At 43.0% G+C, this 13,030-nt stretch overlaps 1 protein-coding gene across 10 annotated transcripts in view; it reads right to left on the bottom strand.

Annotated features, from left to right (window-relative positions):
- msi2b (musashi RNA-binding protein 2b) overlaps positions 1 to 12,772 on the bottom strand; it is a 226,662-nt gene extending 213,890 nt beyond the window's left edge. For all 10 annotated transcript variants that reach the window (XM_076281916.1, XM_076281917.1, XM_076281918.1 and 7 more), the window contains exons 1-5: positions 12,586 to 12,772; positions 12,220 to 12,260; positions 11,870 to 11,951; positions 11,295 to 11,379; positions 6,813 to 6,854 (exon numbers count right to left, since the gene is read on the bottom strand). In XM_076281916.1, the coding sequence (XP_076138031.1) occupies positions 6,813 to 6,854; positions 11,295 to 11,379; positions 11,870 to 11,951; positions 12,220 to 12,260; positions 12,586 to 12,647 (312 nt within the window). In that variant the 5' untranslated portion in view covers positions 12,648 to 12,772. The remainder of the gene's footprint in view (positions 1 to 6,812; positions 6,855 to 11,294; positions 11,380 to 11,869; positions 11,952 to 12,219; positions 12,261 to 12,585) is intronic.
- Between the last annotated feature and the right edge of the window lie 258 nt (positions 12,773 to 13,030).

Raw genomic sequence — 13,030 nt, 5'->3', positions numbered from 1 at the left:
CAATTCATTGTCATCCAGCCACTGAGAAACTGCACTCATACACACACTGAAACACAAATCCCTCAAAAAAACTGAAGATCGACAAAAAGAAAACTGCGGGATGCTCCCAAAACCATTTGTCACAAAGTAATAACCTGTCCAGTCACTGGCTTGTTTTGTTGCTAAGTTTTGACGGGCAAAAGCTCAAGCAGCTCTACGGAGTTGTAAGAGAAGAAGCGCTAACATTTTCCACCAGTGTTTGCCTTCTCGCTCAGAGTTAGCTCTTCAGCTGGAGCCGTGGCATTGAGAATACTTGTGTGAGCGAGTCCAGCAGAGAGGGAGCGCTCCTAAAGATGGCAGCCGAGGCGTGGTGCCGAATGAACATCTCTACTCTTTGATGGACTATTTCATGCTATGTGCCTGCTCAAGGCAGTGGGAAATTGTGCATTCATAATCAGGGAAGAACAGAGATGCCTCCCCCCACCTCCACCACCACACACACACACACACACACACACACACACACACACACACACACACACACACACACACACACACACACACACACACACACACACACACACACACACACACACACACACACACACACACACACACACACACACACACACACACACACACACACACACACACACCATGACAGACTCTGAGGCATAAATATAAGCATCTTACACACTTATCAAATGCATCTTATTTTCCTCCCATAAAATAGATGCAGACACGGCCATGAATATAAAAGAGGAGACAGGCCTTGTCTCCACATCTATGTCCCACCTGAGCTCCAACACTACACTACACTACACAACTTGCACCACCCACAAGATCAGCACATATGGCTACATCTATGTTCCACTTGAGCTCCAACACTACACTACACAACTTGCACCACCCACAAGATCAGCACATATGGCTACATCTATGTTCCACTTGAGCTCCAACACTACACTACACAACTTGCACCACCCACAAGATCAGCACATATGGCTACATCTATGTTCCACTTGAGCTCCAACACTACACTACACAACTTGCACCACCCACAATATCAGCACATATGGCTACATCTATGTTCCACTTGAGCTCCAACACTACACTACACAACTTGCACCACCCACAAGATCAGCACATATGGCTACATCTATGTTCCACTTGAGCTCCAACACTACACTACACAACTTGCACCACCCACAAGCTCAGCACATATGGCTACATCTATGTTCCACTTGAGCTCCAACACTACACTACACAACTTGCACCACCCACAAGCTCAGCACATATGGCTACATCTATGTTCCACTTGAGCTCCAACACTACACTACACTACACTACACAACACAGCTAGCACCACCCATCAGCACATATGGCTACATCTATGCTCCACCTGAGCTCCAACACTACACTACACTACACAGCTAGCACCACCCACAAGGTCAGCACATCTGGCTACATGTGCAGCGGGGGGAGGTATGTCTGGGTCAGTATCAGAGAACACATTCTGCCCATTGGCACCTCTGTAGTCATTTTACAAACTAATCCATTTAAACAATGGCTGACTGACGAATGCACAAACTTGTATTAGAGTAATGTATGAGAGATCATAGAGAATCAATAGCCAGATGACCAGGCCACTTCAGTCAAGGATCAATGGCTTTGATCAATAAAGGTGAGTGGAGAATGGAATGGAAATGGCTAGTTTCAGGCCTGGGGGCCAGGGCAGAGAGTGTGTTGCTCCAACTAACCACCCACTCTCCACCAGTCATGCCATCATACAAGATACAACATGTCTATCAGATACACATTGGCACAATACAAACCACACACACACACACACACATACACACCCTGACTGACTCGACCTGAAACCTAACCACCGGTCACCCTACTGACGGAATGCCACGAGACACTGTCACATGGCGGCACCCCCCACCCACCCACCCCCCACCCCACACCTGGCATCCAAAACTCTTACAGCAGGCCCGTAATCCCCTCACGCTCTCCAAAGTACAGTACAAGGCATCCGGAGAACAAAGCAAACAAAAAAGGAAAAGAATGGAAAAAAGAACAATAAAGAAATGACTGGCGGATTCTCTCAACTCCTAAATCCACAGGAACAGAAGCCAGACCATCTGGCCAGCTTTAAAAGGGAGCAAAGGCAGCGGAAGATGTACAAAGAAACAAGGTGAGAAGGAGAGACAGACACGGGGCCAGTGGGGAGATGAAGGCAGAAGGGAGGTTGATGTGTTCAGATAGAATATGCACAACCCCCTACGCTCATGTCCTTTATACAAGAGCTTTCATTGCCTGGAGCCATTGCAGATCATACACAATGTATACATCAATCTCCAGGAGAACATCAAACACATTCCAGTGGATATCAAACCAAGCCCCTTTTATCAAATCTCTATTTCTCCCTAAACACACACACACACACACACACACACACACTAATGAAAAAGTGGATTACGTCTGGATATTTGAAGGAAAATAGAAGTGTGTGTGAGAGAGCTTTGCTGGGCAGGGGGCAATATGTAAGGGGACACACTGAGCTGAAGCCAGGGTATGGCAGGCGTGTGTGTGTGTGTGTGTGTGTGTGTGTGTGTGTGTGTGTGTGTGTGTGTGTGTGTGTGTGTGTGTGTGTGTGTTCAAGGTGAATGTGGTTTGGGCACTGGGCAGATACCACTAACCCCAATGGGCACTTTGGTCTCCTTTGCTTGTAATAAAAACAAAATATTCATTTTTCCCACTTTTCCTCCAACTTGGCTGGAATGTTTCACAGCCTTCCCCCTCGGTGCTGAGTGTGCTGAGGCCCAACAGTTTCACAGTTTCTCAGTGTACAAGGTGTAAATATTTTCCCTCCCTCCCCCGAAACACAAACCCAAAATATGGCACCGGAGAGTGTGAACAGAAAGGAGAGAGAGAAAATTAAATGGATAAGAATGTACAAGGGCAAACTCAGACAGCCCCCCCCAACACACACACACACACACACACACACACAGGCTAACACTGACAGTCGCGCTACAAGATGAAGCGTGTACAAGAGTGTTGGTGGATGCGGATGGGGGGGTGTGTGTGGGGGGGGGGGGGTAGGCACCCAGCAGAGGCATTGTTTTGACAGGTTTTGTGGCAGAGGATGCCAAAAACATCTCCGGTTAGCTTGCACAGCAGCCGAGGAGAGCTGAGGGCTCTCATTATGTTCCACTGGCTCTGACACTCCTCCTTTAGAGCAGTACATCAGACAACACAGCTGGACACTCCTTAAAGTCTCGATAGCATCAGTCATTACAATTAATCAGGCTTTCTCATGCAGCATTCACAGATATTATAGTCTTCATCTTCTCATCAGAAAAAACTACATGGGCCTGAAGATGATATTGGTACTCATCAAAAGACGCAAAATTCAGATTCACTTCATTTAAATAAATTCAGACGAGGAGACTTGACTTTACATAACAGTGACCTTACAGAGCAAACAAAGAGAAGGAGACATCTGCCAACCCTGACAGGTGCCTCGCATAGAAAAAAGACAGTCAGTAGAAAATCTATTGGACTCAAGATTGGCTGTCATAGTTGTATCCAAGTTAATATTATAGTAATGCGAGGAGCGCTGTGACTTTCTTTCCGTTTATCAATAAGCTATGTCAAATCAATATGAGCTGGGAGGGGGGTTAGATTCAGGCTAATCTGTCAGGTCACTCAAAGCAAATTGAAATGCAATAAAATGCTAATTGAAATCTCCCCACGGAGTGGCTCTGCATTTGGCTAAAAGGGAAAAACTAAACCACTGTTCAAGTCAATAAATATCAATCTGAGGGGTCCTGGTTACGAGACCATGCAACACTTGAAACTACAATTTAATATGCCACCAAAACATACTTTTGATAACCAAAACCTCACTAGAAGAATTAACCATAATTAACCATTCACTATATTTGGACTGGTCAACTGTTTCACAATTACATCCATATATGGGGAAACTGAGTTCAGTTCAGAACTATCACAGAAGAGATCTATCTCAATGCATGGCCAAATGCATCACTTCACCTTCACTGACCGATCATGTCACCACCTGACTGTCCCCACGAGTCCACACCAGCCTGTGAAAGTCATCAAACATGCTTTTGACTGTAATGAAATCAACCACTTCCTCAGAGGGCCAATAACAAGCTGCCCGCAATCTAGCTCTGTGTGTGCAGCCGTGGGCTCTAACAGGCTACCGTGGGGCGGCCACACTCACGGCATCAATTATAGTCATGTCGTGACACGCACCGCCGCTGCAGGTACGGAGACAGGGTGTGAATCAACTCCAGCCTGAACAACAGTGAGCAGTCCACAAAAAGCAATCTCAAGACAGAGGAAAGAAACAAAACGTTTATTACTTCTCAAAAACAATAATCCCCAAACATTGCTACTGTCGTCTCATGCGCTAATATAAGGGAGGCATAAAAACACCTCCGGAAAAACACCAAGATAGGGCGGTTTTCATTTTTCTCTTTCCCTTCCTTTCCTCAGCATGCTTTCTTTCCAGGGTTAGCCAGGACCCTGTGCGCTGATGCTGTGCTTTGTTCTCACTGTCCCTTTCTTCCCCTCGCCCGCAAGTATCTCGTGGCATGATTGGAAGTGAAGGTATATATTAGTGCATTTGCATAAAACTTATTATGGGTCCGGATTCCTTAAGACAAAAGAGACACACCGTTGGGGCTGTGCTCTGCCTGCCTGCCTGCCTGCTGCTGGAAGCTGGGCCCCCATTAATGCCTCCATTCATCTTGGATCTACCCTGAGCCAGAAAAACGCATTAGGCTTCGAGCCCTGCGGCCTGGATTTGGACCAGTGTTGTTGGCATGTGCGTCAAGCGCGTTCGTTTTCAAGTGCGTCATTTCTCCTCCACTGATTTCCCCGACCCGGACAGGACCGGGAAGTTCTTTGTTACAATTAGCGAGACAAGTGTGCAGTGGACACCTTCTTTGCACAGTCGCTCATATCTCACTGACGGTAGGCTGAGGATGCATGAGAAACTATGAAAGAAAGAGGGGGAGAGAGAGAGAGAGAGAGAGACATCACATAAGAGAGATGGAGAGGTGACAGATAAACAAAGCAGGAGAGGAGCAAAAGAACAGGGACTCAAACACAGCCAATACGAGAGCGATAATAATGGGAGGAGATGGTAACTCCCAACATGCATTGCAAACTTTAAGGCTAGGAGGTCTGCTGTGCTGAAAACTGGGACGAGCCAGTTATTCCACTGACAGCCCGATCTGAAGCGACCACCTCGAAGAATACTCAAACAAGGCCATTGCACCAGAAGAACTGGACACTAGTAGACAAAGCTGTGATCAATGCCAGGGCTTAACTAACAAGAGCAGTATGTCGCGAAGATTTCATTCCTGCTGTCACCCGATATGTGGAATCCTAAATTCAATTTCACACAAGTAAAAAGTAAAACGACGCAATACTAATAATCTAGCCACTTTAATCCTATTGCTTTAAGGTCCTTGGATATCCACGCTCTCCTTTTTGGAGCTAAAACAAATACAAACCCATTTCCTCACTAATGAGCTTGCCCTTAAAGCACCGGAGCCAAAGGTAACCCAATGTCTATTCTAACACTTAAATAAATTCTCCTTCATTCCTTCACAATCCACTCTATCAAAACCTATTTCAGTCGAAGACCAACATGTCTACACAACTACAGATAAAACCTGTGAGTAGCTGCAGCTGTGTGGGTGCTCTATTTTGGTGCATATCTTAACAACAATCCAATGCAAATGAACTCACATCACAATTTCATTCATTTCAGTACGGCAGAAAGGTGTTTAATGTACTGTTTTGCACAAGTGAGGATTGTGATTTCAAATGTGACAAGTGATTTAAGAACCACAGCACAGCACATCAGACAATGATGGCTGTGACATCCCTAAGCAGATATCATGGTACATGGGTAGGAACTAGCGACGGTTTGCTGTGGCCAAGACTTGCGGCTGGAGACTCATGGCTTTCTTTTTTCCTTCCTTTACTTTCCTTTTCTAATGTCATTAAATACATTATGATGATGGAGTGGTGGAGTATTTCCCCAAACACTGAAGGTCATTCAATCAGCAAGTGGTGGGTAAAGTTCAATAACTGAACTTCAAATCATTGTTTTTTAGAGTAGCTAAGAGAAAGAACTAAGCTAAAACGTGAAGAATGAAGAACATTTGCATAAGAGAAAATAAAAAGCGGTCTGTAATGAACAAAGAATACTCCACACAGTCACTGACACACACTTAAGCGCACATACACAAACACACATACACAAACACACACACGGATTCTGTTTCTCAATCAAATAGTGACCCTTAAGAACTGCATGTGCTTTGGCTTTGAAAGCTTTTCCACTGGCATTTTTTCATCCGACACTGCCAGGCAACAATACCTCCCTTTGTGCTCCAAACTTGGGAAAATTCCACATTTGATCTTTGGGCTTGTTTAGAGTAAAAACTGCTATGTAAAAAAAAACAGGACAACTGACCAATTTAATTGACTAAATTCCTGGAATCCTTTCCTTGAATAAAATCACAAGACTAAATACAAAGAAATATTGCCGATTACCAAACGTGTCCGTAATATGCCCTTGAACGTGTTGTGACCAAACAAAGCCTCTACCTATAACACAAGCACCCCCACATCACCATCAGATCTGCATCACATTACCCAACCTTTTGCCTCTTGCTCATTGGACGTAAAGTTGGATAAACACACTGTGCAGAAACCAAGATTATTTCACCTTTTGTTGTTGTTTTTTTTTTAATGTACAAGTGGATATATTTCCTTACCTTGGGTTGAGCACGTCTAGGGAAGGCAACTTTAGGGTCGATCTGGTGGAAGAAATGCAAAAAACAGAAAAGAGGAAAAATTCTGAATTAGACATTTGACATAATGCACAACAAAACACACTGCTCAGAATGTCTAGAGTATGAATGATACAGGTACACAGATCCATGGCCAAGTCACCTGGACTCACAGTGGAGCTCTAAAGGTCAACAAGAAAAGGACTATCTATGGATTTGTAACAGTAACATACAGTTAGTATCGAAGGACATCATATCAATGTCTACAACCTGCCTTTCCCTTGAGGGATTACCACAATTATTAGTGACTCCAAGATCGTAAGGCAAAGGAGATCATTACATTATTCACTAAATAAAAAAATGCTTTAGGTCTTACACAACACAATTGCATAAAATAGACCTACATATGTCAAGCAAAGGATTGTACTCTGTTCTGTTCTCGTTCAGAACAATGTTCTTTTAAGTATGACTTTTTCAAGGATATGTTATGCCATGGAAATTCATTACATGACCTTCCCTTACAATTATAACGAAATAAAATGCATCGGACTGTTTTGTAACTAAAGACAACTGCAACGCTGAATTCGTTTGGATGTCACACAGCTGATGGTGTAAGCAGAGATATACGAGTAGTGAAGCTTAATGGAGCTCCCTTTAACCCATTCACGCTGGATGCTGCATGACGCAACATTGACCCTCCCGCTGGATGCTGCGTAGCGCAACATTGACCCTCCCGCTGGATGCTGCGTAGCGCAGCATGCTTTTTATTTCATGTTTCTAGGTGCTACAGAGGCTTAGATAGAAAATTTTGGTAGACGTTGACAATTTTTTGTATGTTTTCAGAAAACCCTCAGGAAATAAGGTTATTTAGTCTAGAATGCCATAGGATTCCATAGGCGTTTTTAGCAGGCATTTTAGGAGTAAATGGGTTAAGAAGTGAAACAAATGAGTCATACATTTGCCCTGCACACCTGATGACACACAGGCCCTCTCTCTGGTTACACTCAGTAGGGTTGTCCTCTGTCCTTCGCATGACAGGAGCCTGTAGCCCACAGGTCACCAAAAGCACCTTGGGAGCAATTATGAATGCAAAGCTGAGCAGACAGCAAGTGCTCTCTCTTCTCGTGGACATGCCCCCCCCCCCCCCTTCCCCCCTCTCTCTCTCTTTCACCCTTTTTTCTTTTCATCGCGAGCACAAAATAACTAAAAGGTAGAAGGCTATTAATGGAGGACTAAGCGATATATGAATATACAGAGGTCCACTACCATCTTCCACAGAATGGGGAAATGGACCGACTGGAACAATGGCTAGCACACCACAGACAAAAATAGATGTGCCTTGGGACAGAAAAAGTGGTACCCATATTAAGCTGGTCTAAATGGAATATTCAATATGGAGTGACCACTTTATTGTCCAGGAGGAATGGGAAAGATTAAAAAGAAAAAAGTATGTGCCCCTCATCCTCTAATTCAGGCAGAAAAGTGCTGTGGGCTTAAACAGAGGGCATATGATTGTAAACAACTGGCTATACTGCTTATTTATGTTTGACAGATTATGCAACTGCTTCAAAATGAAATTTCCTCTACTGAAATGCTCTTCTAAAATTATCCCTCTCACTCAGTCATAAACACACACACATACACACAGCCATACACTCTTGCTCCTCAACCACTTGTGAATATTGCAGGTATCCAGTGCATATGCATTGCATAAATTCACAATTACATTTATCTTCACATAGCAGCATTTCCCATGCCTCTATACAAACACAAACACTTAGATCATTACATAATCTTCCAAAATACCAAGACATGAATCTCAAAGAGACAGGAATCTTTTCACAGCTCAAAAGCTCATGAGGCTTAATGAATCCTCCAAGCTGTCACCTTCTAAAAGTGACTCTGCATCGTCTCCCCCTTTTCAAAGACACGCTGTCCTTCATCAGGGGCCCTAGCAAGTGTGCGCTCCACACAAGAGCCTCAGGCTTCTTCTCATTCTCATTTCAGTCTTCAGTATCTATAGTACATCTTCTGATTCATACCAGGGCATCATTCAAAAACAAGTGGGGCAACGGAAAACCGACACAAAATTAACATTTCTCTATAAACAAAATGTCTCCAGGGGACTCAGGTTGCATCTCAGTAGTCCTTCCTGGACACATATAATCCTTAGTGCCAAACACAATTAGCAGATGATTTCCTGTAGCTGCCTCTAAGGCTGGGGAACAGTAAATAAGGACAGAAAGCCTGTATAATGCGTGAACAGAATATCCAGAACTCTGGCCGGCTCCTGTGAGGCACCCGTGATATGTGCAACACTGAGGGGACGCCCAACCTCCACTCTCACTTTCTCTCTCTCTCTCTCCAGATCCTGCTCTCACCTCCACCAGCAAGGACACGCTTCAATGCAAGCCATTCGAGTGCAACCTAAACACCGCGTGTGACATCACAATCCAGTGGATAAATAATCCGAGTTCCAAGCAGCCGTCCTGTCCTGCCTATTCCAGTGTGATTTCTACATTTCTCTTTTTTTTTCCCTTTCCTCTCCTTTAATGGCTCAAAATAATATAATGTCAAACACTGACCCAATTTTATCAGAGTTGTGCATGTGAGGCCCTTATGAAATTTGCATGGCCCAGTTTTATCATCTGAGGTACAAACTGCACAGTTTTAACAAGACTGAACAGGCTCCAATATAGTTTTCTTGTCATTACACATTTCATATATAATACAATGTTTATTACACCGCTACACATGAAAAATGTAATGATTTAGTTCCCCAGCTTTCTGTCATAACCCCTCTAACCTTGCTGGTATTATCAATTTAAATACAGGCTGTAAAGTGATTTTCTTCTCTGCATGAAGCATGTAAGACAGTTACAACATAAAGTCTCAAGTGAGCAAAAACATTTATCTGCTTGTACACATACCACTAGTCCAACCTGTCTCATACTCAGAGATGAACTACAACTAACACAGGCCTATTGAGCAACAAATACAGTTCTGCTCTGCAATCCTATTTTATGGCTCTATATCAATCAGTTTATTTTGGATGACTGAAAGACTGCATGTAATTAAAATTTGCTTTAAAGCCTTAAAACATCTCTATTCCTATAATGTGAAAGCTGTCTACTATATAAAGCTGTGGCCTGTTCCTAAATATGTCAGACAAAACTGACTGTTACCATATTTATACTAAAAGAGGATAAAAACATGCAGTTCCAAAAAACTTGCTTAGGTTCAGGAATGCTCTTATTGATGCACAAATTGCTGACAGTGGCCTTTTGAATGATGCCTTTACAGAGACAAAGAGTTATTCAAAAAGTACATTAAATTGCACTGTGTGGTATTTATACAGCTCCTCCGATTCTCTTGAACGCACTGTTAGCAGAACTGTCATATCCCAACACTGCAAGTGGATCAAGGAATAGGTTATGCACCAGTCTAGCATTTTCATTAGACATTGTTATACTCAAAGTAAGATTGCCTTGTATGCCTCTTTGAAAGTTCTTAAGAAGGACCTCAAGTTGTGAATGTGTTCTTTAACTTTGTACCCAATAAAACAGTAACAAAACAGCTGCATAAAAGTAATTTATTTTACATTCTAAACTTTTACTCTAACTATAAACATAACACAAATGTAAAAAAACTTTAAGCATGGTTTCAGGTAAGTTTTGTTTTATTTCCATGCAAGCAATTAATGAATCACATAAACAATTATGGCAAGTGTGCATGATTGTATGTACATTACTTTACTGAAGCAGCATTAAAATAAAAGTGGCACATTCGGAGATCCATCCATCTTTCCCCATGCATTATTTAATCATATTGCAACATATTTTTAAATGATCCAGCGATGAACAGCGAAAATAATGTCAAATAGGGTCTGGGTCGAGAAACAGATCAAATCAACCTATGAGATGAAGCAGGAATTATGCCCTACTTTTCAAGCAATATGAGTGGCACAGTTTAAGCGATCTTCATCCACACCACCTGTAGATGTGGCCAGATACCCTTTAATGCATCAATCATTTTTTTACTGAGAAGATGAATGTAGAAAATAATGTAGCCTTCCCAACGAAAATAAATTGCAGACTACATATTTAATGCAATGCCAATTTAATTGTCTGAGTGTCCGATTGCAAACAGCTGTGTTTGAATGGTCTAAAAGACGTCGGTAGCCTATGCATTTACAACCGCTAGTGCGGGCAGATATGACAGAGAAAAAGGTTAAAGTCCTGATAGATATTAGGATGAGACAAGGACTAGAGCATGCAATCACGTAGTTACTTATTGGCGTCAAGTGCGTTTGCCTTTCTGAATGACAGTATTATAATGTCACGGAGCAACCGAGTAATGGAGATGATATGGCAGCCTGTAGGCTATGTGAGGGTTTTCCCAAGTGGAGACCAGTGAATCACAAACATTTGCACACAGTTTAGAACAAGAACACTTAACCAGACATACCGTTTTTGAGTCTAATTCGTGGTGCGGCTGGGCTAAGACTTTATCTACACTGCCAGCATCCGCAAACGTAACGAACCCAAATCCCCTGAAAGAAAAAAACACACACAGAGACCAAAATATTACTAAGACCAGTCACGGGAACAACGTGATACAGTGATGACAACTTACATAAATCGTGAATGTCAAGCTTTAATTTGTTATGTTACGAACATAATAGTCCAAATGCGGATGTGTGGGCTATATCTTGAGGTAAGAAAACTCGACCTCAGGCATATCAAAATGAAAATGTTTGATGAACATGACATCGGCACCTTCTTTAAATATGCAATATTCATTGTGATTAATTGTTTGCATCCGCTTAAATAAAGTGCAAATAAACAAACATACCGTGTAGTCCTAACTCAATGTCAAATTCTGGTAGGCTACCTTTGCAAATCGCTGATTCAATGGCTTAAGAAAGCGCATCGAAGGATGCCTGATTCAAAATGATCGCCTCACTGCCCAAGCCTGAGGCGATTTTAATGTCGCATAACCACGCGAAAGTGAAGAAGAGAAACACCTTTAAAACATTTTACCTGGAGCGTTTTGTTGTGGGATCTCTCATCACCATACATTCTCTTATTTCCCCGAATTTACTGAAATAGTCTCTAAGGCTGTCTGCAAAACAAAACAACAAGGATAACACATGTTAACGTGAAGTCGTTTGTGAGCACAACAATTATTGTAGCAATTTCAAAAGCCTGGATATACACAGGGGTCGAATAGAGGACTTCAAATGATTGGAAATCAAAATAACCTTGCGCGCACAACACATCCCGTACAGCGCCGCACGCTCGTTACACTGTAACTAGCACAGAACACACTCTGAAGGTAACAAAACACAGCCCCACAAAGCCACCCGATTGACAGCAAATGATTCTCTTACCTGGTGAAGTTTGCCAGCTGAGGCCACCGATAAACATTTTACTGTAAGAGGAAAACATAGCAGAAGTGAGTCCAGATGTCAGATCGGCCATTTTGACGTGTAGCTAACTACTTAGCTAGCTACAAAAAAAGATAGCTAAACGAAGGCAGAGCAAGCAGCAAGAGAGCTGTTTTAGTTAGCCCAGCAAGCTATCGTTGAAAAGGGGGCAGGCCCGTTCGCTAATATAATCAAACAACGGTGTAGTTGACTGCACGCAGAGGAGAATGTTACTGACAGTGCATCGCAAACGACAGTTCCTAAGCTTTTCATTATTAATTCAAATTAATAAAACAGCGACAAGTAAGTGCCGACGGAATTCTTTCTTACCCCGGGTCGTGTTGTGAATCATTAGGGCTTCCAGATGTGGCTTGGCTCCCTTCTCCCTCCATTGCTAACCCAACTATAGCCAGTAACTAATACACACAGTCACAGCAAACGCTACACGGAGCCCAGCTAAGAGAATATTACTGAGCCGGGAATGCAATCGTCACACGTGGGATCAGCTCTGGCTCCCTCCCCCTCCCTTGACCCACATGGGGCGGAGTAGTGGCCCGTCACCTAACCAATCCCATTGACGTCATTAAAAAGACACGCCCATTTATAGCTAAAGATCATGGTGGTGTTTTTCATGCGCCTGTGGGGAGCACCATGCAAGGGGACCATTACGTCATCGCTAAACACAACGCAATTTTAGCACAATTAATGCACACTCTGTTCCACCCAGATCCTTTGACTGAAATAAACCTTGCGTGTTAGGTGACAACCCTGACAG

This window comes from Alosa pseudoharengus, unplaced genomic scaffold (assembly GCF_046254945.1).
Source record: "Alosa pseudoharengus isolate Yale_2024_CS ecotype anadromous, Long Island Sound unplaced genomic scaffold, YU_APseudo_1.1 YU_APseudo_1.1_scf_13, whole genome shotgun sequence".
Classification (NCBI taxonomy): Eukaryota; Metazoa; Chordata; class Actinopteri; order Clupeiformes; family Clupeidae; genus Alosa; species Alosa pseudoharengus.
The sequence above is the reverse complement of the archived record's forward strand: the minus strand, read 5'-3'. Positions and strand labels throughout refer to the sequence as shown.